We start from the raw sequence: 24,098 nt of genomic DNA on the forward strand, positions 1-24,098 counted from the left end.
AGCTCTGGAATATTGTCACAAAAAGAGAAACTCGGCAACCATCGATTTCATCTGGTCAGCTTTAGCAAAATACTGTTTTATATTAAATCTGTAAATTACGCAAAGGAAATAACGTTTTTTCCTGACGTCGAGTGCCTATTTTGAAATAGGCACCAGTTCAGAAAGGATCTGGAAAAAAAAATCTTTGACAGAATTTATTGATCGTAATACAAAATTTAAATTACGACCAATAAATTCTGTCAAGACGAGAGAGCGTCCAAATTGGGGGACAAGGGACCAGACAGGTCTCTCGTCTTGATTCCTTTTCTAACAAATCGCCCTCTCTCTCTTCGCCTTCTGTTCCCTCACTTCAGAAATTCACAGGTAGAAGCAAAACGCAAGCCGCGCAGCAGCAATCAGCAGAGCCCCTAGCTTTGCCTCGCTGCGCTCGCTTGCATCTTCTTCCTGATCCACTCCTCCGTCGCCATGATGGCCTGGCCGGAAGAACCGCAGCCCCATAATGGTAACGGCGAGTGGCCCGACGCAGAACTGTTCGAGTCCGCCAACTTCTACCCGTCCGACGCCAGTGATGAGCGGGCACAGCATGGTGCCAACAACTTCCTGAACACCGCCAACCAAGACACTGGAGGATCTGCGGGCCTTACATACTCAGCGTCATGCCCGTCATTCTCAGGGATGGACGACACCGACGAGTTTATGGGCGGGACTGCTGGTGGCAATGGCCTCATGCCCTACCCGTTCGACTCGCAGGAGCCACTCATGGATGCATTGGGCCAATCTGAGGACACATCGTTCCCTAACGACAAGAACTATGACATGCTGCTGCAGTTCCAGCAGGAATACCAGAACTCCTCGCAGCGCCAGTTCCCGCATCAGCAAGTGATGGGGCACCCCATGGACTTAATGCAACAGCAGCAGATGTCCGGAGGAAGACGCGGCTTCCACGGCTCGCAATCATTCACCAGTCTGTCCAATATGGAATCCGAGTATAACCGAATGAATGGTGCGGCGTCCTGCGATCTTGAACTCGTGCTTGGTGCTGAAACGGCTAACACAGTATGTATGTGGTTGTGAACAGCTAATAGCAAGAGAAAGAAAGGAACCGAGCGATGGATGAAGCTGCAGCGTCACAAATCCTTTGACTCCTCGACGCCCATTTCGGATTCTTTTAGCTTTGATCCCAATGCGACTTTTGGCAGCGCGTTCGGGTCATCGAACCCCACGCCCGACCAGCTGCTCCAAGAGTGCGTGTTGCTTGGTATTTCGCTTATGAGTGCTAATGCTGAACTAACTTGTAACTCGGTAATGATGTGCAACAGACCACCGGATAGTGACATGATTGGATTCTCTATTGACGACTTCCCACCTTCGATCCAATCCAATGACCCAAATTGGCCTCCAGTCGCGTATGGATCCGCACCGAGCGCTATCGGTGGGAATTATATGCAGCAGGCGCACCAGAAGCGTCACCAGCAGCAGCAGCATCATCATCATCATCATCATCATCAAGCTTCTATGCAGTCATTGAGTGACGCTAGTGGTGATAATTCGGTATCCTCATCGGCAGAAGTCGAACCTGTGTCGGAGTTGGACATGCTACTGTCGGAGAACGAACGAGCGAACCTTTTTGATGCTATTCGCGATTTCGAGTCGCCTAACGTGATGGATGCCCAGCCCTCACCTGAACAACCTCCTCAGCAGTCTGCACAAATATCACTGAACGAAACGAAGGAGCAGAGCGGCGCGTCTTCAACGGAGAGAAAGAAGACGACAGCTAGCTCTTCGATCCACCCTGGAAGTCACCAGAAAAGCCTAAATAATGCTCCGAGACCGCTGACGTTGGACTCGTCTTCGTTAGCTCCTCCAGCTGGGATGCCTCCCTCCGGTTGTGTTCCGATGCGTACGCGTCTCCACCAGATTCTGGTGCATTCCGTGCAGAACTCGGATGCTGGGTCTTCGTTGTCGTCTTACGAACGCAATTACCTGATGCAGTCGCCGTTGTTTTTCCCAGCCAAAGCACCCGAGACGGCTGGATCCCTGTGGCTATTGTTGCACGCAGCGCAGTGTGAAAGCGGTTGTGAAATAGGCGGATGCAGTGTTATGCGTCGCGTGCTGAATCACTGTCTTGGATGCGAACTCGTTGTTGGCAAGTGCAAACAACCCTGTAACGACGCCAAGGCGATGCTTCTTCACTATGGTTCATGTAACAGCAAGGGTAGTATGCATGGACGTTCATGTTCAGTTTGCTGGAATTTACTGGAGATCGACTATTCCCACCAAGCGCTGAGCAATGGCAATGGAGGTGGACGTTCCAATGGCCAGACACCGAGCACCGCTCCGTCATCGTTCGTGTCGACGTCACCGTCACCGTTAATGGGGACACCACCGCTTGTGCCAATGCCTATGAGCCCTGGTTTGGGAAGCTCACCAGCATACCGTTCACCATCGAGACGCTCGACAAGTTGCTCAGGCACCACGAAGCATGTGCCTATACAGCCGAATCCGCTTCCGACGGCTTCGAACCCGATGGGGCTTATGGGTGCTTTACCTCCCCATTTCGGGTACTCCCTTTCATTGTATTTGGAGCAGACATCTGCTCCGTTCCGCGCAGAAGTCAAGTCTCGTGTCGAGAAGCGCGTGACTGCTGCCGCCGGCCAAGACTTGCTGCAACACATGCAGAAGAAGACGCGATTGCGTAGTCTGGACGACCTCCGCTCCGAGGCTCGAACTATTGTGCTGGGGGAGATGGAGCGGGAACTTCACCTACATATGCAAGCGTACAATTGGGCCAATTCGACCTCGAGCGGCAGCTTGCCCGAGGGATCGTCGCAACTTCCTCCGTATCTGCTGAACTTCTCGGTGGCTGGATTCGGTGCCTTTCAAGCTCAGCAGGCTGCGTTCCAGGCGGCTGTAGCCACAGGATCGTCACTACCACCTGCAGTGCCATCAACTTCGCCGCCGGTGGGTGCTCGACGATCCGCCAAGCTCGCCCCCAGTGGTAGTCCGCCGAAGGCTCCTGCACGCGAGAAGTGAACTGGCAAGAGTTTTTGAAGTGTCATGTGATGAAAAGTGGTAATTTATTCCGTCAATAATTAATTGTACCTAAATGCTCGTTCATTGGCCATCGAATTGTCTGTTGTGTGTTCTTATTGGCTGAAAGTTGCTTATCACACCACCAAAATCGGGTTGTCATTTTGCAGATCAAAATGTTGCGAGCGAAGCTGACGCCGCAGGTGCCTCGCCTGACACGAGCTCTGAGTGCCTCTCGTGCCCCGCAGACGGAGTATGACTATCTGGTAATCGGTGCCGGAAGTGGAGGTATGGCTAGTGCACGTCGTGCTGCCAGCTACCCTGGTACGCGCGTGGCGGTCGTGGAGCAAGCCCGGCTGGGTGGCACCTGCGTCAACGTAGGCTGTGTTCCCAAGAAACTCATGTTCATTGCCGCTGACATGAGTCACAAACTGGACCACGACTTCCTGCACTATGGCTTTGAGGACGAGGCGACAGGGGAACATTTGGGCAAGCGGACTCACTTCGACTGGATGAAGCTCAAGGCTCGTCGTGACGCCTACGTTCTGCGTCTTAACGGAATTTACGAAAGGTATGATGCTGGTTGGTGGTATTATCATGGCCGTAGAGATTACGTAGTGTTAGCTGGATCTGATGGCGATGTCATTTTGCATGCTGCAGGAACTTGGCGAATTCCAAAGTGGAGTTGATTCGAGGATCGGCAAAGTTTAATGAGAATGGGAATGTGGAGGTGGACGGCAAGGAGTTGCTGGCCAAGAATGTTCTGATTGCAGTCGGAGGCAAACCGCTGATTCCTGACATTCCGGGTGCGTACTCACTTGGTAAAGAACTTGATCTCTGGTAGTCTCTTAACTTTAATCCTGTCACTCGCAGGCAAGGAACTTTGCATCGACTCGGACGGGTTCTTTGAGCTGGAGATTCTCCCCAAGAAGGTGGCGGTCGTTGGCGCCGGTTATATTGCAGTAGAACTGGCGGGTGTGCTCAATGCGCTAGGCTCAGACACGTCGATCTTTTGTCGCAAGGAGGGTGTGCTCCGCTCGTTTGATGTACGTTGCATGGAATTCTGACCTGCTCATTACCGGATCAAGTGGCTTATCGGTTATTTCTTGACTGCAGGATATTGTGCGTACAACGCTGGAAGACGCCATGGTGAAGGACGGTGTTCACTTGCGACCTCACAGCAACGTCGCTCGTGTGGAACAGGCAGCTGATGGCACTAAGACTGTAGTGCTCACTGACGGTTCGGAATACAACGGTTATGATGTTGTGATGTACGCTGCTGGCCGAGTGCCTCTAACGTCAAACCTTCAGCTCGACAAGGCGGGAGTCACAACTGACGAGCACGGTTTTATTCCAGTGAACGAGTTCCAAGAAACCTCAAACAGCAAAGTGCTTGCAGTTGGCGATGTGTGCGGCACTCCAGCGCTGACTCCCGTTGCCATCGCTGCTGGGAGGAGGCTCTCTGATCGCCTGTTTGGCGGTCTGAATAATTCAAAGGTCTCATACGAAAACATCCCGACAGTCGTGTTCAGCCACCCTCCTATCGGTACGATTGGCCTGACCGAAGACCAGGCTCGCCGCAAGTATGGTGACGACGCTGTCAAGGTGTACACGAGCCGCTTTGTGAACATGTATTACGGCCTGATTAACGAGGTTGACGAATCGACGGGAGAGCCAAAGGACAAGCCCAAGACGGCCATGAAACTCGTGTGTGTTGGCAAAGAGGAAAAGGTTGTGGGTCTGCATATGATCGGCATGGCCGCCGACGAGATCCTCCAGGGCTTCGGTGTGGCCGTAAAAATGGGTGCTACCAAGGCCGATTTTGACAATTGCATTGCGATCCACCCGACTGCAGGCGAGGAGCTCGTGACACTGGCGCCCTGGGGCCTCAGCGGGCGCGAGTGAAGGACACCAGTTGAAGCTAGACGTTCCCATCTGGGCCGATAAACTCTGCGACATGGTAGAGAACTAAAGGTGGTTGAATTGAGATTCAGAACTGATTCAATCGCAATTAAAGGAACCGGCCCCCAATTGAAATTGAAATTCCCTCGAAACTTGAGATGTCGCTTGAGCGACACCTCACTGGAGGCCGACGAAACGAAACATTATGCCGTCAAATGTCGATCCACAGTTGAGCGTCGACTACGGCACTGCCGCACCCAAGCACCTGCTTGTATTGCTTTGTGGTTATTATGGCAGGCGCGCAATTTGCCTGAGATATAACCCTACCAATTTCCATCGACGAGATTCTCGGCATGAGAATCACAATTGGGCGGTTTTTGGCTGACACCCTAACCCCGATCCTGAGAACGATACTTTTGTCCGGAGTCGGTTTCTACACTTGGCTTCACTATGTCGCTTCAACTTCGCATTCACCCGACACGTCAGTGTTCCTTCGTCGTCATTTTCTCTTTTGTCGTTGATTCGGCCCCACCTGCTTCTTTCCTCCCCCACCGCCATGGCTAGCGACAAGCGTCCGATTCTCTCTGGTAAGCGCATCCGCAACCGCAGGAAACGTGCCGCTCTGCGCGCCGCGAACCGAGCCAATGCGTCTCCCACGCCTGAGTGTGACAGTGAAGAAGACGCGAAGCGCCAGCAGCAGCAACAGCACGCTGGGCTTACTAAATCCGGTGACGACTCCACCAGCAGCGATAATACTGCGTCGCAGAGTGAGAACGAGGACGAGATCGACCCCAGCCTCGTGTTCGTGTGTCGCCCCACGATGCCCGACTTCTGCTCTGTCTTTCAGCCTCGAGGAGATAAGTCGACGCGAAGTCGCTCGCCGGCGGACTGCAAGTTATTTACTGTGCATATTCCGTCGTTCCAGGAGACGTGCGAGGGTTACGTCACCTACACGCTGGAACTCACGATCTGTGACGCACCGCGTCATAACTTCCAGGTCGAGCGCCGGTTCTCTGAGTTCGTATCGTGCGCGGTTGAAGTCAACAAACAACTTGCCAGCGGCTTTGCTGCTCGCTGCTGTGCGAGGCTGGAAGACGAGGAGTGCAAGGTAGAGGACGCCACGAAATTCCAGTGGGATCTTCCAGCCAAAACGTGGTTCCGTGTGACTCAGCCCAATGCTCTCGAAGAGCGTCGAGCACAACTCGAGCGGTCTCTGGAGACGTTGCTACTACAGCAAAACCGTCGAATGTGCAATCTGCCAGTGATACGTGACTTCCTCATGCTCGACATCTTTGGCGTGCAGGTGGCAGAGCATAAAAACCTTGAAGCTGCTGCGAACTTCGAGTGATGAATCTGCAACAAACGCTAACTATAACCAGAAACATTCAAGCGCAACAGCAACGAAGGGAAGCGGACCAGCGAGCCTTCGGAGTCAACCAGCACAGCTCACTTCCTTGGTCTTTTCATCATTTTACTCTCACCGGTCGAAATCGAAACGACCGATTGCCATCATCCGAGAAAAAATAGCATACAGACACGTAGAACCACCTCGAGTGCACTCCGTCGAAGCTGTGAACCGTGTAGCTACCAACGGAGTGTCCATACTATAAACAATGTTTGAAGACATCGCCAAAACTAACAGGCCGTTCTCATCATGCGATTAACATGTACCGTGGTAGCCCAGGATATCAATTGAAATATCGCCGATGTGACTCGCATTTACATCCATGTACACGAGCTAGCCTTGAAATCTCCGTAGGTGGATGCAGACATAAGCTGGCAAGGCGAGCCCGAACTTTGAGGATCACCATCGCAATTGCCGTACATGTATCCACCTAACCAGTTTCGCGATCCGGCTCGTGCGATTCCCAGATTTTCAGATCCAGTTGTTCGGCGCCGTTCCTGCGAATACGAGTATGTACATCCATTGTTATTGTGTGCAGCAATGCAATGTGGTCAGCCGTAATCCGTTGCGGAGGCGTGCTGGCGACGCTCAAGAATGTAAGCAGGAATGATCCAAGTGAGCGAGCCTGTAAAATCTTGGTAAACGAATGTTTAGATGCACTTCAACACGTCCATAAGAAACTTCTGTTGGTAATCGGTGTCCGGAGTTAAGTGCCTATTTTAGCTAGAAAAATGTAAGCAAATACGCGAATCAGCTGTTATGTCCGAGAAAAACTGTCCCTAATCGAACACGCCGATTTGTTTCCCCACCAATCCCACTGCGTTTTTTCACTGGAGGGGAAGTGCGTCATTCCCCGATTCCTCGCTTGTGTCACAAGTAGTTATGGCCTCGTCATCCCCGTGGGTAGTACTCAAGTTTGGCGGCACAAGCGTGTCGACCGCCGCTCGCTGGCGCTGTATCTGCGACCAAATCCGCTCGCACCTCGAGTCTCCGTCGTCTCCGCGCGTGTGGGTCACCATCTCAGCGCTGTCCCAAATTACCAACAAACTCACGCGAGCGCTAGCGCTAGCGAGTGAACGCGGCAGTAGCCACACCGAACTGGCAACCAACATTGCGCTGCAACACTTCTCGCTGGCTTATGAAGTGGGCCTGTTGCCGGCGCTCGAAGGTGTGGAGGGAAGCGTGGAGCTGCACGATCGATGGCAGCAGCTCTGGATGGATAGTGTGATGAGCCACGGCGAAGACGGATCGTCGTTCTCCACGTCGCCCATCGACCCGCTACTGCCCAAGACGTTGCACCCGCTGCTTGAGGAGCTAAAGAACCTCATTCGCGTACTGGAAGGCATTAAACTCACAGAGGAGGCCTCGCCCGGCATCCAGGCGCGCGTTCTAGCATTCGGAGAGCTGCTTTCAACTCACTTGGGTAGATGTATTATGGTTCACAATGGTCTCACGGACGTGGAGCGAGTGGATGCTAGAGATCTCCTGGTAAGCGACCCCACCAGTGCCAAGTCCGAAGAGGATAGGTATCTACAGGCAGAGGTGAACCCTCGACTGGACCGCGAACAGGCCGAGAACGCGGCAAATGGTAAGAGCGTTGTGCTTACGCAGGGATTCATTGCCAGCACGAGCACAGGCGCGACGTGTGTGCTGGGTCGTGGCGGCAGTGACACCTCAGGCTCTCTGTTTGCCTCCCTGCTGGGTGCCCAGAAGTACGAAATCTGGACGGACGTGCACGGCATGTTCACGACCGATCCGCGTTACGTGCCTAACGCCCGTCTCATCAAGGATTTGGATTATCGTGAGGCACAGGAGCTGGCTGCTATGGGCGCCAAGGTATTGCACCCCCGTTGCATCATTCCAGCGCAGTGGGGCAAGGTGCCGCTCGAAATCCGCAACACCAACGACCCTAACGGTGCCAAGACTGTCATTCACCCCGCTACCGAGGCGGACAAGGCACACCACGGCAGCCCGAAGATTCTAGCTGTGGTGAAGCGACAGAACATGACGACGCTCAGTATCACAGCATTCGACATGTACAGTACGTCGGGTTTCTTAGCCAAGGTGTTCGCTCCGTTCGAGGCTTGCGGCATTTCGGTGGATCTTATCGCGACGTCGCAGTTCTCCGTGACGGTAACGCTAGACCACATTCCCGGTGGCGTCCAGGGCGCGCCGTTCCAGCAGTTGCTCGAAGCACTGAATGAACACTCGAAGGTGCGCGTGTTCGAGGACTGCTCGGTGGTTTCGATTGTGGGTCGAGGTCTGCGTAAGGCGCTGGCGGAGCTCGGCTGTGTTTTCAGCGTGCTTGAGAACTACGACGTACTGCTGCTTAGCGAGTCTGCTGAAGATCTAAACCTGTCGTTTGTGCTCCAGCAGAAGGAGGCCGACGAGGTCGTCGCTCGCATGCACGGCTTCTTCTTCCCTGGAGATGATCAGGTGTCGCCGACTGCAGCGAAGGCAGCATCCACGGACGCGAAGCCCTCGGCAGCTCTACCACCTCTACCTCCGCACCCGTCGACTCCTACAGCTGCTAACGGCGAGGCAAGTGTATCTCCTGCCACGCCTGCGCCGGGCAACGTCATGTTCCAACAGGCAACTATCCGCCGATCACCTTCGCGCGACTTGTTGTTTGGCCCCACATGGCAGTCTTTGCTTGATAGCAAGACGAGTTAAACCAACTCGACAGGTTGAAGCCGCAGTCAGTGGCACAAAATACTTGGACGGTTGTATTTCATGTAGATAGAAGCCCTCGATTGGTAAGTTTGTTTTGAGAGCACCGTCGTGTGGCAATAGAAAGCATTATCCTTCCTAGAAATTCACGCGTCACTGTCACTTTCATCATAGTCATCGTCCTCCTCAACCTCCAATGCTCGCGCCTTGGTTATTAATGACGCAGCCTTCTCGGTGACTGTAACGTTGTCGTTGCCATCGTCACCGCTATTACCAGCTAGCTTGGTTGTCTTTTCTAAACCCGTTGCGGTTGCTGATGCTGCCTTTTTCGTCTTCGTTGTCCGCGCTTTTTTTGTGGTTGTTGAGCTGAACAAAACCCACATAATGTTTGAGCTTTGATCGAGCGAAAACCTAAACAAGCAGCAACTCACTCCTTGGCGGCAGCCTTCAGGATCCGCTTCTTGCCTCCTCGAGCAGGTTTGCGGTACTTAATATCGCTCTCGTCAATGGCCGTCACCTTGTTATGCAGGAAATTGAGTTCTCCACAAGCTAATACGCTCTTCTTCCTGCCGCATTAAAGAGCGTCCGTCAAATACTGTGAACAACATTCGACACTGCTCCAACGTCATACGCACAATTCAACTGGTGTCAGCCCGACTCCTTCCACTGCCTGTCGCTGCATTTTGGTAGCAAGATCCCGCACGAAAACCTGTACGGCCGAGGCTGAAAACTTGTGAGTTCCATTCGTTTGAAATGTGACTGCATTTGTGATGACGTACAGCAAGCGACAACAGCGGCTTCGCTCACTTGGCCCATGTCCTTCTGCTCTTTAAGCAATCGCTTCACGCGGCTCTGACAGAGTCAATAATATTGGAATGAATATGTTCAGCTCAATGCATTCACCCGATCACTCGACTCGCAGCACCAACAGCGCCGTCACCTTCAACAGATCGCGCTGCTTCATCGTCCTGGAATTATTGGTTGCAGTCTGACAAAATGTACCCATAATCGTACCCAGGGGTACACACAGGGTTACAGCAGTTTTGACTTTGACAACCGCAAAAATCGCGACGATGCTTCCAGGTCCATGGCGCCAGCAATTGCGCGCACTGCAGCGTCAAGGCCAGCGTCACCGTGCTCGTGTCCCATTGGCTTCACTTCGCTCTCTTTCTTCTGCTTCATCGGGCTCTAACGGTGATGCAGAGTTCGCTCTGGGGGTTAAGTATCTGCTGGGCAAAGCCGAAGGTGCCGGTGATGTGGGCAGTGCCGCGTCGGTGCACGGAGCCGTGCTACATTGGACGAACGCAGCGGAGATGGGCCACATACGTGCACAAGGCGCACTGGGCAGTTTGTATCTCAAGGGTCACGCTGGAATTCCGCGCAATGTGTCGCTGGCTAGGCAATTCCTGCAGCAGGCAGCCGACGCTGGTCACGACGGCAGCTGCCACGAGATTGGCAAGCTCTTCTTCCAGGGAAGCGACGAAGTTCCGCGTGACTTGGAGCGCGCACTCCACTACTGGACGCAGGCGGCAGAAAGTGGCCACATGGCCGCCAGCTACGACTTGGGCTACATGTACGCGCAAGGGCTACACGTGACGCAGGATGAGGATAAGGCTGTGCAGCTCTACCGCCAGGCAGCCAAGCAGAGCATGCCCGAGGCGCACCGGGCTCTGGGCAACGCGTGCCTGCACGGACGTGGCGTGGAGCAGAGTGCTGAACAAGCGGTGACGCACTTCCGTCATGCGGCCGAAGCTGGCAACGCGTTGGCGCAGTTCGATCTGGGAGCTTGTTACATGCTTGGACGCGGCATTGAGCAGGATCATGCCAAGGCGGCACAGTTCTTCTTCCTAGCTGCTGAAGGTGGAATTCCGCAAGCGCAGTTGTGTCTGGCACAGTTGTTCGAGAACGGCCAGGGAATTCCGGCAGACTACGAGAAGGCCATTCAGTACTACCAGTTGGCAGCGAAGGGTGGACTGCAGGAGGCGACGCAGGCACTGGATCGTCTTGGCGCACCTCACGAACCGGCACAGTAAACACAGCACATACACACATACAAACGCGTTTGGCAAATCAACTCATAGACACTGATTGGGTACTGGTGTTGCATTCTCCTTTGAACGAATGTGTGACCTCTGGCATCTTTCTTGTCTTGCAAATTCTGTCCCGCCTTGAGCAACGGAAGGCGATAAATGCAACTGGCTTCGAGCTGAACAGAGGTCGAGTTGAGGCGTGAGCGGTCGACGATGGGGGTGGATCAATACTTTATCTAGAGGCTAGCGGGGCAAACACAAAAGCAGACGAGAACAAATATTAAGTTGGGGAAAATCGAGACAGATGCAGCAAGTGTAGCCGCAAGAAACACGCACAGATAAAGCCACGCCCCGACGGTTTGTCCGCGGCTTGTGGCTTACGTTTCTAGAACGAATTCCGCGACCCAGTACCTGGCTTTTTCTTCTGCTTGATTTCCGCCTCCGCCACGCTGTGCAGCCGAATGACGCTCGGTTGGCTCTGATTGTATTTCTCCGCGCCCATAGACCAGTCGTACGACAACGTGTAGGCAAAGATATCTCCGCGCGCGTTGAATTTGCCGGTCGTAATGGACTGGTTGCTGCAACGTGCACACACAGAAGATCAGTTAGCAAAGTGTACAACACACAGAACGTTTGCAACCGAGTCGTACCATTTGTTGAAAGTTTTGAGCTTCTGACGGGCATCCTTGTCCCAGAAGCAGAACGTGCCATCTCCGCCCGTGGTAGCAAACGTGCCGAACGGGTGGAACGCGATGCTGCTCACTGGATAAATATCCGATCCATCGCGATGGCACTTGAACGCGAAGTCATTCCTGTCATCACAACAGGCGTAACATGTACAAAAATATCGCCTGGAGTTATTCAAGCTCAGCACGCACCTCTTGTCCTTGTCCTCGACGTGCTGAATAGCGCAACGTCCTTCGATCGAACCGATGGCGAAACCCGAAGCATCCGGAAAACACGCAATCGTCCGCGTCTGGAACTTGAGATTCGACTGGATCGACTTGTAGATCTGCGACGGTTTGCGGATGTCAAAAATGTGCACTTGGCGGTCGGCTGTGGCCACAACGAGCAGCGGGTGCTTGACATCCATGGCGTAGCAGCGCTCCGAGAGCTGCACTGAGGCCATGGGCGTGGGTGACCGCGTGTCCCAGTACTTAAGCGTCTTATCCCAACTACCCGTGGCCACGCAGTTAGCCTCCTGAATTGCAGCAATGCTGCGGATCGGAGCGTCGTGCTGGAAAAAAGTGTCACTGCAGCATTAGTCCCTCATTATAATAAGTAGTAGCAAATAAGTAGCTCTACCCACCGCAGCGATCTGCTGGCCCTGCGCGGGTCCATTTAGCACCCACATTTTGGCTGTCTTATCGCATGATCCCGAGAACACCGCGCTGCCATCCTAATGCATGAACCAAGTCATTAGAGGAAAAAAGAAATGATTGCATTGATAAAATTGTTGCAGTCATGCACACACCCCGCTAAAGGCCGTACACAGTACGGGACCCTCGTGCGCGATCTGTGCCTTGGCGACGGCGTTGAACTGTGTGCCTTGTTGTTGCACCTCCCAGCAGCGCACGTAGTTGTCCCAGCTGCCTGACACAAGCACGTTGCTCGTGGGGCTCCACGCCAGGTCCTGGATACCGTCATTAATGGCCTCGCCGATGGTGTAATCGTTGTTCGGGTTCAAGTACCCGCCGGCCTGGGCGGGCTGTCCGAACGACATGGCTGCTGCTCCTTTTGGTGTCAAAGTGGGGAATTGCGTGGGTGGAAGCCGCGATTGAATGTGTCCTCAAGCCGATTGGCTAAAATCAAATTGTTTGACGGATTTATATTGTGATTTACTTCCATTTTCTTGTAGATTTGTTCTCTTTTTTTGTAATATTTACTCATTAAACTATCTCGAGCATGGCGCGAAAGGACACCCGGACGCACTTGACGCTGCAGCAGAAGGCCAAGCTACGCGCCTTCCTGGTGACCAATCCTGGACTACCGCAATTCGCTGTGGCTGATTGGGTACGTGAGCAGTTCCATGTGCGTCTGGGGCGTACGACGCTCTACCGCATTCAACATGCTCCTGAGGGGTCCTTCACAACTGGGAATCTCGGTCGTAAGAAGCAGCGGCGCGTCAAATTCCCGGATTTCGAGCGTCGCCTACTTGATTTTTACGAGGACAGGCGTGCACGGAGAGAGGACGTGTCTGACGACCTGCTACTGCGCCAAGCGGCCGAATGTCGCGCCGCTTGTGGCATCAATGAATCTGAGCTCAAGCTCTCGAATGGATGGCTCTATCGGTTCAAGATTAGGCACCAGCTCACGGGTACTCCACCGCAGCCCGGACGGCAGGACGACAGTGGGGTTCGTGACGATAGACCAGTTGAATTGGAGCTACTACATGGCATAGATGCACCTCCGAGTGATGAGGATAGGGGCCCTGTAATCTTGTCGGCACGAGCTCTCACAATGGTGCAAGCACCTGAGTTCCTCAATTGGGAGCCTGTAGGTGAAATACAACAGGATCAAGTTGTTCTCGTCGCGGATGGAATACTGCTACAGCAATCGGGGTTGTACCAGCTTAGCGTGCAGGTGAAACACACTGCGTCAATGACTGGAGCGCTGGTCGCATTCATTTTCAAGGTTTATAGTGGCAATCGTGTTGTGGGGCAGTGTGAGTCGGTCACATCCGTGCAAAATGACGTTGCTAGTAGTACCTGGGTGGACACCAACTTACTCATGAGTGCCCAAGCAGTGCTGAAAGTGGAGTTCCTTGCGCCGGGATACGCATTCACCGACACCAGTCTCGTGCTGCGGCGGAGATTACTATAGTCAGGAGCGTAATGGAGTTGAAGTCATTTATTATGGGAGACTTGATTTGGCTGCTAATGGGCTCCATTACTCGAAAGAACCCAGTAGACGCAGCACCAGTCGACTATCGTTATAAGCTACACCGGGTGCATGGTACTCAACCCGAATTACTGTTTGTGCTGGCAATGTGCACTTCAGCTGCAGCACACTTAACGATCGACCATTCTCATTTCGGACGGAATGCTCACACTGGCCCAACAACTCCACTCCAGCCCACACTTTGAAAATAACTGAGGTTCCTGGTGGCAACGAAGTGTGTTGAAGCTCTACGTTGATCTGGCAACTAACGTTGCGTAAAATGGATACAATGTCGTTGACCACAGAAAAAATGTTCTCGTATCCCATTCCTCCATGCTTCTTCCACCTCACAAACCCCACGGACGTCACTGAATCAGCTGCAACAGCTGAAAGATATTTCAGTGGTTGTACAGCAGCAGCAGTTGGGGCACTAACTGTAGCAATTACTGCTGCGTCTTCTAACGCATTCGAGGCATTGCCACAAGAGGCCAAAGACTGCTGCATGCTGACTGTTGTATCAGTAATACCCATCGTGACTGCCTCCTCCGATGCCTCAATACTTTCAACGACGCCGCATTCTGCTTGTAAAATCTGCGCACTTGGTTGGTTGGTGGGTTTTCTACGTGGTGGGGCCCTTGGCTTTCGCTTTGGCTTTACCGCAGCATCTTGCGTAGGCTCCTTCATTACAGCACTTGTAGTTTGAGTGACATCCGTCGCCGCCTGCTTTCCCGTTGCTTGTGGAATGATACGCAATGCGTGTCTCTCTTTGAAGCGGTGGAGCCATCCGTTGCTCAGCTTGAGCTCTGTCTCTGAAATGCCATGGCGCGCCCGGAGCTCCGCGGCGGCTCGCAACAGCGCTTCGTCCGAGAGAGCCAAACCGCTGCTGTCGCCAAGTCGCCGGTTCTCCTCATAGAAGGCCAGGATGTCCTTCTCTAGCCCCGGGAACTTGACGCGTCTACCCTTCTTTTTCTGCGCGTTGCCCGCGAAGGTCTCGACTGGTGCGTGGTAAATGCGGTAGAGCGTCGCTCGACCCACGGACACTCCAAAGCGCTCGCGCACCCAATCCACAACCGCCAGCAGCTGTAAGTCAGGGTGCTCGTTCCAGAACTGCTTCAGCTGCAGCTTCTGTGCGTTGGTTAGGAACGTCCGCTGCTTCTGCTTGGGTGGCATCGTGCTTAGCTTGACAGGATCAGAATCGGAATCAGAACCCTTAACAGTTACACCGAGTTAATATTAGCTGTACATGCACATGCAGTGCTGGTGCTGCAACCGTGGGTTAGCTTTTTAGATAGCAATAGCGAGCAAATGCTTGTGGTGCGTGGGTAAGAATGAACATGTCGGCGATAAAGCTCTAGTTATCGTCTCTCCAACCCCGCACACTTCAAGAGTGACGTGGCCATTTCTGCATTTAGATGTATGAATACATATCCTGATATAACTGCTTGAGTGTTTTTTTTTATTAGCCACATTAATATTATAATATAGAATCTCAAACTTGATATACTTGCATCCACAATATGTTTACGTAGGTGGGAGAATTCACCTGCTCTTCAGAAACCAACTCGCCAAGTCGAGGAGCTACGTCTACGTCTCGGTCATCTCCTCTCTGCATGCGCTACTCCTTCCACCGCGGGCTCGCCATCGCGCTGACAGTCGCGCTCTCCTGCGTCTCCGCGTCGCCTTCTGATGTCTCGGAGACTCGCGCGACTGGTAATATGTTTTCATTATGCTGTCCTCTTTTCCAATTCTTCTGACTCTTTTGTTCCCTGTTACAGACGCCATCGCGCCACCGTCGCCGCTCGCGGAGGCGTTGCGACGTGTTCAGACTGATAATGCGGCTGTGCGTGATCTGAGTGATGCCGCGCTCTCGCCTTTGGTGCCGCGTGCTGAGCGCCGTGACGCGCTGGTGCAGTTAGGCGACATGTATTTCTACGGGAACAGCTCGCTCGACACGAGCGTCAATGGAACGCTGGCCTTGAATCTGTACGCTGAGGCAGCAGCTCTGGGTGCACCCAGGGCGCAGTTCCATGTGGGTGTGGCGTTGAGTTACGGACTCTGGGGCTTCCCGCTTGACGAAGCGGCCGCCATGTCGCACTACTACTTCGCCGCTCTGGGTGGAGACATTGGCGCCGCTATGGCTTTGGGGCACAATCATCTGCTGGGACTTGGAGCTCCGAAGAAGTGCGAATCGGCCGTGCGCTACTACGAAGTGGCGGCCAATGAGGCCGTAGCGAGACGGGAGCAGAATGCCAGCCATCCCGCCATCTACGACCTGCCACATCGTCGTCTAAAGACTGTAGCGGAGACGCAGCACAAGAAGAACTTGCCTGGTGACAGCGCGATTGTTGACTATTACGAGTTCTCGGCAGACAAGGGCGACCCAGACGCCACACTCAACCTGGCAACATTGTACTTCTACGGCGCTCGTGGACTCGCACAAGACGTTGAACGTGCAGCGACGCTCTTCCAGAAAGCGTACGACTTGGGAGCTAGTGGGGGAGCGTACCACTTGGGACACATTTACAGTCTTGGCATTGGCGTCCCACAGAATAACGCTACGGCGTTCAAATACTTGCAAGAGGCTGTGAATGAGGGAAACACGGCAGCCCAGAATGAACTGGCGCACTTGTATCTGCTGGGCAAAGGCACCGAACGCGATGAGGAAGAGGCTGTGGCTCTCTTTAAGGCTGCAGCTAAGCAGGGCAGCATGGAGGCCTTCTACAACCTGGGTGTCCTCCACATGCGAGGCGGTGGATCGACGGGCGCTGTACTTGCCACAGAGCACCCCGAATACGAGGTCGCTCATGGCTATTTCCAAGTCGCTGCGCACCAAGGCCACACAATTTCAAGTCATAAGCTCGGCCAGATGAGTCTGCACGGTATTGGCACAACGCGCTCCTGTAAAAATGCAGTCGAGTCGTTCAAAATGGTGGCCGAGCGTGGCGAATGGGATCGGGTGCTCACTCAGGCATACAAAGACTTCAAGCGCCAGGACTACGAGGCATCTTTCATGAAGTATGCTGTTATGGCTCAGCAAGGCTACGAAGTCGCTCAGCACAACGCTGCGTATCTGCTCGACTACGATTTCCTTACTCCTTCGGCGTTTTCACCTATGCTATCGCTGACGCCTTCGGGTATGGAACTCACGAAGGACGTGGTGGCCTCGACTGCTGTGATGCTGTACAGACTGGCAGCGCAGCAGGGTAACGTGGATGCTAACCTGAAGATCGGTGACTATTACTACTATGGAAAAGGTGGTCACCCCGTGGACTTCGTCAAGGCTAGTGCGCACTATTCTCTGGCCAGTAAGCGGTCCAACGCGCAGGCCATGTTCAACCTCGCACTCATGTACGAGCACGGAATTGGTGTGGACCAGGACTTTTATTTGGCCAAGCGTTTCTTTGACAAGTCACGTGTGGCGCACAGCGATGCCAGTGTACCAGTGACTCTAGCACTGTGGAAGTTGCGTGCTCACAAGTCGCTGCGGTCATGGAAGAGATGGTGGGATGAGCTCGTAGGCAACGTGCCGCCGTCCAAGAAGGCAGCGTCTTCCTCGTCGACGTCGACTGCTGCGTCTCGCGGTCAGGACAACTCGCTTGACACAAAATCTGAAGCGAGCGCTTTTCTGTCTTCTCTGCTTAAGAATTGGTGGCCTGGAGACGTGGATTTAAGCTCGAATACTCTTCTGCTGGACATGTTCAGTAACTGGCGCGAGGTGTTGCAGTCGGATAACTTTCTCATCTTTGTATTGACGATCGCGCTCGGGGTCGTTCTGTACATCCGCTCCGAGCGTCAGTATTTACAAGCGCCGCCTCATCAGCAGCAACCACAGTAAGTCAAGTCAGTAGAGAAAGTCGAGACGATGATCCTGGGGTGAAAACTAAACGGCAACAACGGTATGATTATTGCATTTGGTCTTGAGTTATTGCACTTGCTGTAGTGGTTCTGGATCTATGTAGGAATCACGCTGTTCTTCAAACTGCTGCTGGAGCCGCTGGAACATTTCTTGCTGTGCTTGTAGCGAACGTTTGAGATCACTCATTTCGGTCTCAAGTTGCTGGATGCGCTTGTCGCTCTCGTCTGCGCGTTGCTGCTCTCGCTTGAGAGCCTCCACTACCACAGGCATCAGTCGTGCGTATGCCACGTATTTGAATCCGTCAGCGTCTGTGGACACAACTTGAGGAGCGACTTTCTCCACCTCTTGAGCTATGAATCCCAATTCACGTTGACCATCATGTGGAAATTTATCAGGGAACTCGGCCGAATTGTACGCATACTCGACACCGCGCAGTTGAGCTACAACCTCGGAGGCGTTGGCGATTTGATGGATGTCGCACTTGAATCGCTCGTCCGATGCATCTACGTAGGCTCCTGAGCCCATAACTTGGCCGTCCACTGTCACACTTGCGCCGAAAAACGCCTCGTCCTCGACGAAGAGCTCGCCCTGCACTTCCACCATCTCGATGGCCGTCATGTTGACGCTGCTAATGTGACCACCAATGATTTCTACGCCTCGTAGCTCACTCTCACTCATATCAATGGAGCCACGCATGCGCTGGACCTCGATTTTTTCAGCGCTGAATGTGCCCGACGTGGCATCAAAGCGCAGACTGCCATGCTGCTCCAGAACGCCACCTTTGCCGTACACAGCCACGAAGCCAGCACGTTGTCCAGCTACCTGAACAGACTGCACTGATAGCGTGATCTCGCCCAAATTGAGATCATTTTCAGCTTCCAGAGTTTTAACGCCCGTAAGTGACGACGTATCAAACACCGCTGCAGTCAAAGGACGCCACACGCCGCCGTCAAATACGAAAATGGCTGCTGCACCTGCCGCTACGTTGAGTTCGCCACCCAGGGGCTGTTCATCGTCGTTCTGGATGACAAGCAACTGACCAGCATACGCGTGTTCACAATCAATTCTCGCCGTATTTGGAGAAGCAACTCCATCGTTGGTGATCTGAACGTAGCTGTTGGTACTTGGGATGACGAGATTATTAGAGGCGCGAAGCTGAACACTCGAAAAAACGGCCTGGGCCTGGGAGACCAGAGCTCCGTTTGCAATTATCCGACCACCGCGAGTAGTAGTGACGTCTCCATGCGTCTCCAAGTTGCCTAATGAGTCCACTGAAAAAACGCTTTCTGTTTGAGTAGTGCGGCTTTCAGAATCGGTAGGTTTCAATGCCTCAATAATACGAAATGGCGGTGTATGGAGATGGTGGTTAGAGAGATCAAAGCTCAACAACGCGCCAGCAAAGTTGGCGTTAGGTGATGCCACATGAAGAGCTTTACCGTTCACTTGCTCGGTTTTAACGGTTAGCCCACCATCTTCGATTGAGAAACCATCTCGGGTGGTGAGACTCCCAGACTCGACTTGAATACCACCAGACGCCACACGCAGACCACCGGACATGATCGTTTGGCCTCCAGATTCGATGGTCACACCACCAGCAAGCACGTGCAAACCACCGCTGTGCACTACCGTCGATCCCGAATCAAGCACTTCAAAAACTTTACTTTCGCTGCTTCTGCTACCTCTAGCCTCAATTAGCGGTCTAGAATGCGACGTGCCATCAGTACCATCACGCTGTAGTAATAGTACCGGACCAGCGGGTGCAGTAAGTGTTGTCTGCCCATTTTTCAGACTTAAAGTGCCAGAGCGAACAGCTAAGTTTCCGCTTTGAACGTCAAGTCCTCCGCTCATAACTTTGATTCCGTCCGACAGTACCTGAATACCACCGCGCTCGAGTCTCAGACCGCCTTTAAGTATCTCTAGGCCGCCACTGTGGATGACAGTCTGTCCTGCTCCACTTACTCGCAAAATGGGCCCTTTAGGGTGCGAAATGCGCATGTAATCTGGAAGCGTTGACAACTCGGACGTAGAGGCTGCAGAGAGTCTCTCAACATTAAGCAAAGCGGCACCGCCGGTGGAGGCTGAGGTGGCCATTTGCAGCTGCAGATGTAGCGATGTATCTTGAAGTCGCGCACGTCCGTCTTTCATCTCGAATGTGCTGTCTTTTTGTAGTTGCAAGGCGCCACCACTCATGTATAGTCCTCCTTCGCGAAGTTGCAGTGACCCGCGATGCCAGGTAGTATCGCCGCGTCCGTTCATGGTAAATACTGCTTGTCCACCGACATCGGCGCGTACGATTTGGAAATCAGAGGACAATCCTCTCGTCGCTGATAAATGCAGAACATTTCCCTTGAAAAGTGGTCCCAGCGCTGGAGCAACTAGGACATCTTCGTCGTCTTTGTTCTTTCCACAGTGGTCGCCGTAATATCCCTCGTGGCAGGCGCAAATTCCCGTTTCAGCGTTACAGTCACCGTGTCCACTGCACTCTTCATAGGACTTCACATTGACATCGTTAATGCTCTCGAAAACACACTGCACTGCTCCCGATGGTGACGAGAGCTGGACGTTTGTTGCGTCGCACCAGAATTCGGACACTGGCGGATTGCCATTGTGATAATACAGATTGTTCATGATTGGAAATGTGGGGAACGTGTGAAGCGTGATGTCAAATGTGGCGGACGAAGATCCATAAAAATGTACTTGTTTGCACGTCTGATGATAGTAAACGTTCGTTAGCGTCGATTGGAGTGGACAGGAGACCTGCTACGGTACCAACCGAAATTCACTTACCAACTCTCCGAGGTTTTGGAAACGCCGGAAGATACTAGTGCATACTTCGCTCGTCACTTGTTCGAGCGGCATTTCGAAATCTACTGTGTGCGCCTGGAACGTTATCGCCAATGCTCCACCCGTGATTGAAGCACCACCGTTAGTCGTGATCCTTAGGCTAATCGTCTTATCTTCCTGCTGGGACGACGTTGGATTGGCTCCATACGGGCACATTTCTGCAAGACAAGGAACAAAATGTCAAGGTACACCGTCAACATCAGGATGAAGGAGAGCTGCTCACGAACTTATAGAGCAGTCTGGAGATGTGTATCCCCACTGGCAATTGCACACATGTTCTCCCTGTCGGTTGATCGCACACACGCCGTGCTGCGAACACTGACTGCCTTGGCCTGGGCAATGCGTCCCCTTCAATTCTACTGCTCGCACAAACTGTCCACCAGCCAGCAGCAGATGGATGCAGAAGAAGATCGCTAGAGTGATCCGCGTCCAAGACGGGAATTTTGCCATGGTTTGGTTGTCCGTCATATGCGCAGCAAAGTGCTTCAAGAAGATCGCAATACGTCTGGCACCCTTTCGTTCAGACACGCGGGGTGGTCCACACGCAATGGTGACGGTAGATAAGACGAAAAGACGTTCGGTGCCGGAAATGTGGTCAAAAATAGAACGAAAAAAAAAAAACGTGGTGACTCAACGGTGAAACTTTCTATTTTTTTACGTTGAAGCTCAATATGCAAGTCGTTCTGGTAAGAAAGAGCACTTTACTTTCTTCCAAGCAACGTCAAGACCGAGCGAGTATCAAGTATAATGCGACCTTTCCTGGCCCGTGGATTCGTTGTGCTGAGTTTTCTGCTGGCAACCGCGTTCTTCTCGCACGCCGATGCGACCAATTTTGACTGCAACGTCATGTTTTGTACGCTAGAGTACGTCCCTGTGTGCGGCACCGACGGCACCACGTACTCCAATCTGTGTGATCTCACGATCCAGGCGTGCAACGACCCAGCAAACCATCTTGACATCGAACATGAAGGCGCATGCTAACATGGTCAAGAGAAGAAACCGAAGAGCCCTTAATATTAAATGAATTCCTTGGCGCTGTACGCCATATTTCCTCCCTATACGAGGCCGCAGTTTTCTGAGCTCTTTCTCCTCGCTTTCGTTTTTATCTTGAGGGCTTGTCGTATGCTTTTGGTGCATCAGGTATGCTTGCAGGCTTCAGTGTTCCTACGAAGTTCGACGGCTCTGACAACATCGCGACATCGGTGAACCCCGTCAACTGCTTCGTTGCCGAAGTTTCGTCCGCAGCTTCGTTTGCTGTTGAGGATTGAGTGCCTTCTGAGCCCTGCTGTGCTTCGGACTTCGTTACTGCTAGAGTGACTTCAGGTGTTGAAGCATCCGTACTCCCCGTTGTTGACCCCTTCGTCGTCCCTGAGGTTGGAGCTGGTGTTGGCTCTGACAATAATGTATCTGTATCCGGTGTCAAACTCCCAGTGGGCTCGGATCCCGATTCACCCTCTGACGTCGACGCTGGGGTTGGATCTGACTCGGATGAATTTGCTGTGTCGGATGTTGTGCTGTCAGTGAAGTCCGACGGTGCCGGTGTGGGTTCGGACGCTGATTGATCCGTAACGTCCAGGGTTGGCTCTGATTCTGACGAATCTGCGCTATCCGATGCTGAGCCATCTTCACTGTCCGAAGGTGAAAACTCATCGGTAGTGTTTGAAGTCGGGGCTGGTGTGGCATTGGATCCTGAGGGGCCCGATGATGAATCCGCCCCGTCCGTCGGCGCTGGTGTAGCATCAGGCATCGATGAATCTCCAGAGTCTTGCGTTTGAGTTTCTGTAGTATCTAATGACGATGCACCTTCAGTATTTGAGGTCGGTTCGGGTGTTGGTTCCGATGCTGATTCGTCCGTCGAATCGGATTTTGGAGAGGGCGTTGGAGCGGATACCGAAGTTGGCGCTGGAGTGGGCTCTGACGTCGGTGCCGCCGTGGGCTTGTCGGTTCCACATGCAAACAGTACTGTCACTTTGGTCACTTCCACGAACCAGCTTTCATCATAGTCCTCGTTTCCGTCGAATAGCGCCTCCGAGTCAATACTTGAGGCGAAGTCTTCATCTTCATCATAATTCCAAGTTTCACACTGATGTACTGGAGAAGCTGGAGCAGTCGTCGTGAGTGCTTGACCTCCACATCCTACCGAAGGAAGCACGCAACCCCATGTTTTTTCGCTCACTAAAGCACACACTGCGTCTTCGGGCGCCACACAGGCGCCACCGTCATACGAAGGTAGATTTTCAAAGCAGTCGGTGCTCGCTTTGTCTCCTTTGAGCGGGCAGGCCGTGCCTGGCGGGATGGGATCGGCCGACGCGCAGATCACTCCTCGGTCCTCAGGCAGATCGTACGTGGCGTCGCCGCAGACGCTGACTTCCAGGGCTAGCGACGGCGCCGTGAGTGACACCACCGCTGCGAACAAAGGCGCAAGTCTACGCATTTCACTATTCCTCGCCTGTTTCGATGTGGAAAGTGCCGCGTTGCCTCGCACTCGGCGGCCCAGTCACTGCAGCCCCATCCACGGGAGAATTTTGCTCTCATCACGGTGTCGATAATCGACTCGATTCGCCTCGAATTTCGCGAGGTGTGCAACGTACACATCCGCAAGATGCAATCGTCTGCGTGCTGCGCCAGGACGGTCGAACTCTATGCAGTGCCACTGACCGGCCGGTGATCAGCAACCAGCCATCGGTTCACATGTCAACTTAGCTGACACCATGTGACGGAAGTCCTGAGCTCAAGACTCTTTGACAAGAAAGTTGGTTACCACAGCATTTGGATCTGGAGAACACGATGTCGGAATCAGCACGATGCGCAGGAAAAACAGCAGTGGGCTCACGAAAAAATGGTCATTTATCAACGCAAGAGAACGTGCGGCTAAAGCTCGCTTTTACGACTGCCGAAAGCAACAAAATGCTCTTCATGTATATGTATTGAACAGGAAGCTGGAGGGTCAAAGAACCGCATGGAAATTTCGAGTAGAACTCACAATATCAATCGTAAAGCTATTGTACTGTCGAGATGAACTGATACACCAGCTTTGTGCTCGTTTAGCTGGCACGAGCACTTGGTACGTACTCTGGTAGGACATCACAAAAACTCGATCGCTGCAGGAAGAGGAAGTGGATGAAATGTTTGGTGTGGTTTATCGTTTCGGGCACATATTCCGAGCAGGCAGCAATTGTTAGGCTGCATTGATGCTCAGGGTAACACTGTCGAAAAAGCTGTCGTAGAGTGGCGATGTGGAACAGCAACACGATCGCCAACATCAGGTCCGGCTGCTGCAGCGGCATTTCGAGCTGGTTAATCCTGACGCTATTAGTTGGCTCCATGGTGGAGCTGATTGTCTTGTGACCGACTCTGAATCTTCCAGCAAGATATTTCCTCCTCATTGTTTGCCTGTACACTCGTTAAATATGTGGGCATTCATGCCACTTCTACTTGTACTTGATGTGGCGCACAAAAGTTGGAATCGCGTAAGTACGAT

The 24,098-nt window shown here is 53.0% G+C and overlaps 13 protein-coding genes across 20 annotated transcripts in view; 7 read left to right on the forward strand and 6 right to left on the reverse strand.

The window, feature by feature from the left end:
- The window catches only part of PPTG_18032 (hypothetical protein), a 4,461-nt gene extending 1,337 nt beyond the window's left edge, over positions 1 to 3,124 (forward strand). Inside the window, exon 3 of the mRNA XM_008916094.1 lies at positions 1,320 to 3,124. Within this exon, the coding sequence (XP_008914342.1) occupies positions 1,320 to 3,033 (1,714 nt within the window). The 3' untranslated portion in view covers positions 3,034 to 3,124. The remainder of the gene's footprint in view (positions 1 to 1,319) is intronic.
- A 35-nt stretch (positions 3,125 to 3,159) lies between these two features.
- PPTG_18033 (glutathione-disulfide reductase) lies at positions 3,160 to 5,130 on the forward strand. The gene is made up of 4 exons (XM_008916095.1): positions 3,160 to 3,601; positions 3,691 to 3,836; positions 3,904 to 4,076; positions 4,147 to 5,130. The coding sequence occupies exons 1-4, from the start codon at positions 3,207 to 3,209 to the stop codon at positions 4,933 to 4,935; spliced, it is 1,503 nt and encodes a 500-aa protein (XP_008914343.1). The 5' UTR covers positions 3,160 to 3,206; the 3' UTR covers positions 4,936 to 5,130.
- Positions 5,131 to 5,387: 257 nt separating this feature from the next.
- PPTG_18034 (hypothetical protein) lies at positions 5,388 to 7,105 on the forward strand. Its single transcript, XM_008916096.1, has one exon. The coding sequence runs from the start codon at positions 5,489 to 5,491 to the stop codon at positions 6,278 to 6,280; it is 792 nt and encodes a 263-aa protein (XP_008914344.1). The 5' UTR covers positions 5,388 to 5,488; the 3' UTR covers positions 6,281 to 7,105.
- Positions 7,006 to 9,987, reverse strand: PPTG_18036. Of its 2 annotated transcripts, XM_008916097.1 has the most exons (5): positions 9,948 to 9,987; positions 9,787 to 9,859; positions 9,643 to 9,730; positions 9,439 to 9,573; positions 7,006 to 9,373 (listed from the first exon to the last, which is right to left on the reverse strand). In XM_008916097.1, the coding sequence occupies exons 1-5, from the start codon at positions 9,969 to 9,971 to the stop codon at positions 9,154 to 9,156; spliced, it is 540 nt and encodes a 179-aa protein (XP_008914345.1). In that variant the 5' UTR covers positions 9,972 to 9,987; the 3' UTR covers positions 7,006 to 9,153. The 2 variants fall into 2 exon arrangements, with proteins under 2 accessions (XP_008914345.1, XP_008914346.1); XM_008916098.1 differs by having other exon boundaries at positions 9,643 to 9,716; positions 9,787 to 9,987.
- On the forward strand, positions 7,163 to 9,174 carry PPTG_18035 (hypothetical protein). The gene has a single exon (XM_008916099.1). The coding sequence runs from the start codon at positions 7,220 to 7,222 to the stop codon at positions 9,008 to 9,010; it is 1,791 nt and encodes a 596-aa protein (XP_008914347.1). The 5' UTR covers positions 7,163 to 7,219; the 3' UTR covers positions 9,011 to 9,174.
- Positions 9,988 to 9,990: 3 nt separating the features above from the next.
- Positions 9,991 to 11,153, forward strand: PPTG_18037 (hypothetical protein). The gene has a single exon (XM_008916100.1). The coding sequence runs from the start codon at positions 10,081 to 10,083 to the stop codon at positions 11,038 to 11,040; it is 960 nt and encodes a 319-aa protein (XP_008914348.1). The 5' UTR covers positions 9,991 to 10,080; the 3' UTR covers positions 11,041 to 11,153.
- Positions 10,787 to 12,826, reverse strand: PPTG_18038 (hypothetical protein). 7 transcript variants are annotated; one of them, XM_008916107.1, is made up of 6 exons: positions 12,512 to 12,826; positions 12,347 to 12,436; positions 11,916 to 12,274; positions 11,688 to 11,849; positions 11,449 to 11,615; positions 10,787 to 11,280 (listed from the first exon to the last, which is right to left on the reverse strand). In XM_008916107.1, exons 1-6 carry the CDS (start codon positions 12,758 to 12,760, stop codon positions 11,270 to 11,272), a joined length of 1,038 nt encoding a protein of 345 aa, XP_008914355.1. In that variant the 5' UTR covers positions 12,761 to 12,826; the 3' UTR covers positions 10,787 to 11,269. The 7 variants fall into 7 exon arrangements, with proteins under 7 accessions (XP_008914355.1, XP_008914353.1, XP_008914352.1 ...); XM_008916105.1 differs by having other exon boundaries at positions 11,374 to 11,615; XM_008916106.1 differs by having other exon boundaries at positions 11,069 to 11,280; positions 11,419 to 11,615; positions 12,512 to 12,760.
- A 9-nt stretch (positions 12,827 to 12,835) lies between these two features.
- On the reverse strand, positions 12,836 to 15,295 carry PPTG_18040 (hypothetical protein). The gene has a single exon (XM_008916108.1). It carries the CDS (start codon positions 15,085 to 15,087, stop codon positions 13,927 to 13,929), a length of 1,161 nt encoding a protein of 386 aa, XP_008914356.1. The 5' UTR covers positions 15,088 to 15,295; the 3' UTR covers positions 12,836 to 13,926.
- PPTG_18039 (hypothetical protein) lies at positions 12,940 to 15,171 on the forward strand. The gene has a single exon (XM_008916109.1). The coding sequence runs from the start codon at positions 12,943 to 12,945 to the stop codon at positions 13,858 to 13,860; it is 918 nt and encodes a 305-aa protein (XP_008914357.1). The 5' UTR covers positions 12,940 to 12,942; the 3' UTR covers positions 13,861 to 15,171.
- Positions 15,296 to 15,444: 149 nt separating the features above from the next.
- PPTG_18041 (hypothetical protein) lies at positions 15,445 to 19,746 on the forward strand. Its single transcript, XM_008916110.1, has 2 exons — positions 15,445 to 15,627; positions 15,693 to 19,746. The coding sequence occupies exons 1-2, from the start codon at positions 15,528 to 15,530 to the stop codon at positions 17,750 to 17,752; spliced, it is 2,160 nt and encodes a 719-aa protein (XP_008914358.1). The 5' UTR covers positions 15,445 to 15,527; the 3' UTR covers positions 17,753 to 19,746.
- PPTG_18042 (hypothetical protein) lies at positions 17,830 to 21,113 on the reverse strand. The gene is made up of 3 exons (XM_008916111.1): positions 20,845 to 21,113; positions 20,561 to 20,775; positions 17,830 to 20,482 (listed from the first exon to the last, which is right to left on the reverse strand). The coding sequence occupies exons 1-3, from the start codon at positions 21,083 to 21,085 to the stop codon at positions 17,840 to 17,842; spliced, it is 3,099 nt and encodes a 1,032-aa protein (XP_008914359.1). The 5' UTR covers positions 21,086 to 21,113; the 3' UTR covers positions 17,830 to 17,839.
- A 432-nt stretch (positions 21,114 to 21,545) lies between these two features.
- On the reverse strand, positions 21,546 to 23,404 carry PPTG_18043 (hypothetical protein). Its single transcript, XM_008916112.1, has one exon. It carries the CDS (start codon positions 23,049 to 23,051, stop codon positions 21,720 to 21,722), a length of 1,332 nt encoding a protein of 443 aa, XP_008914360.1. The 5' UTR covers positions 23,052 to 23,404; the 3' UTR covers positions 21,546 to 21,719.
- A 120-nt stretch (positions 23,405 to 23,524) lies between these two features.
- PPTG_24285 (hypothetical protein) lies at positions 23,525 to 24,093 on the reverse strand. The gene has a single exon (XM_008916113.1). It carries the CDS (start codon positions 24,001 to 24,003, stop codon positions 23,662 to 23,664), a length of 342 nt encoding a protein of 113 aa, XP_008914361.1. The 5' UTR covers positions 24,004 to 24,093; the 3' UTR covers positions 23,525 to 23,661.
- Positions 24,094 to 24,098: the final 5 nt, after the last annotated feature.

The sequence above is a fragment of the Phytophthora parasitica genome (assembly GCF_000247585.1).
Source record: "Phytophthora parasitica INRA-310 unplaced genomic scaffold supercont2.79, whole genome shotgun sequence".
In the NCBI taxonomy this organism is placed as follows: domain Eukaryota; phylum Oomycota; class Peronosporomycetes; order Peronosporales; family Peronosporaceae; genus Phytophthora; species Phytophthora nicotianae.

Bases quoted from the DNA above. Each gene is read 5' to 3' on its own strand.
- PPTG_18033 (XM_008916095.1), top strand. From the start codon at position 3,207: ATGTTGCGAGCGAAGCTGACGCCGCAGGTGCCTCGCCTGACACGAGCT. The intron at 3,837-3,903 runs GTGCGTACTCAC...TGTCACTCGCAG, and splicing joins GCTGATTCCTGACATTCCGG to GCAAGGAACTTTGCATCGAC. The intron at 4,077-4,146 runs GTACGTTGCATG...TCTTGACTGCAG, and splicing joins GTGTGCTCCGCTCGTTTGAT to GATATTGTGCGTACAACGCT.
- PPTG_18034 (XM_008916096.1), top strand. From the start codon at position 5,489: ATGGCTAGCGACAAGCGTCCGATTCTCTCTGGTAAGCGCATCCGCAAC.
- PPTG_18035 (XM_008916099.1), top strand. From the start codon at position 7,220: ATGGCCTCGTCATCCCCGTGGGTAGTACTCAAGTTTGGCGGCACAAGC.
- PPTG_18036 (XM_008916097.1), bottom strand. From the start codon at position 9,971: ATGAAGCAGCGCGATCTGTTGAAG. The intron at 9,860-9,947 runs GTGACGGCGCTG...TGACTCTGTCAG, and splicing joins AGCAGCGCGATCTGTTGAAG to AGCCGCGTGAAGCGATTGCT. The intron at 9,731-9,786 runs GTACGTCATCAC...ACAAGTTTTCAG, and splicing joins AGCCGCTGTTGTCGCTTGCT to CCTCGGCCGTACAGGTTTTC.
- PPTG_18037 (XM_008916100.1), top strand. From the start codon at position 10,081: ATGCTTCCAGGTCCATGGCGCCAGCAATTGCGCGCACTGCAGCGTCAA.
- PPTG_18038 (XM_008916101.1), bottom strand. From the start codon at position 12,760: ATGTCGTTCGGACAGCCCGCCCAGGCCGGCGGGTACTTGAACCCGAAC. The intron at 12,437-12,511 runs GTGTGTGCATGA...TTCATGCATTAG, and splicing joins TGTGTACGGCCTTTAGCGGG to GATGGCAGCGCGGTGTTCTC. The intron at 12,275-12,346 runs GTGGGTAGAGCT...ACTTTTTTCCAG, and splicing joins AGGGCCAGCAGATCGCTGCG to CACGACGCTCCGATCCGCAG.
- PPTG_18039 (XM_008916109.1), top strand. From the start codon at position 12,943: ATGGCGCGAAAGGACACCCGGACGCACTTGACGCTGCAGCAGAAGGCC.
- PPTG_18040 (XM_008916108.1), bottom strand. From the start codon at position 15,087: ATGCCACCCAAGCAGAAGCAGCGGACGTTCCTAACCAACGCACAGAAG.
- PPTG_18041 (XM_008916110.1), top strand. From the start codon at position 15,528: ATGCGCTACTCCTTCCACCGCGGGCTCGCCATCGCGCTGACAGTCGCG. The intron at 15,628-15,692 runs GTAATATGTTTT...TCCCTGTTACAG, and splicing joins CTCGGAGACTCGCGCGACTG to ACGCCATCGCGCCACCGTCG.
- PPTG_18042 (XM_008916111.1), bottom strand. From the start codon at position 21,085: ATGACGGACAACCAAACCATGGCAAAATTCCCGTCTTGGACGCGGATC. The intron at 20,776-20,844 runs GTTCGTGAGCAG...CTTGTCTTGCAG, and splicing joins ATCTCCAGACTGCTCTATAA to AAATGTGCCCGTATGGAGCC. The intron at 20,483-20,560 runs GTAAGTGAATTT...TACTATCATCAG, and splicing joins TCCAAAACCTCGGAGAGTTG to ACGTGCAAACAAGTACATTT.
- PPTG_18043 (XM_008916112.1), bottom strand. From the start codon at position 23,051: ATGCGTAGACTTGCGCCTTTGTTCGCAGCGGTGGTGTCACTCACGGCG.
- PPTG_24285 (XM_008916113.1), bottom strand. From the start codon at position 24,003: ATGAGGAGGAAATATCTTGCTGGAAGATTCAGAGTCGGTCACAAGACA.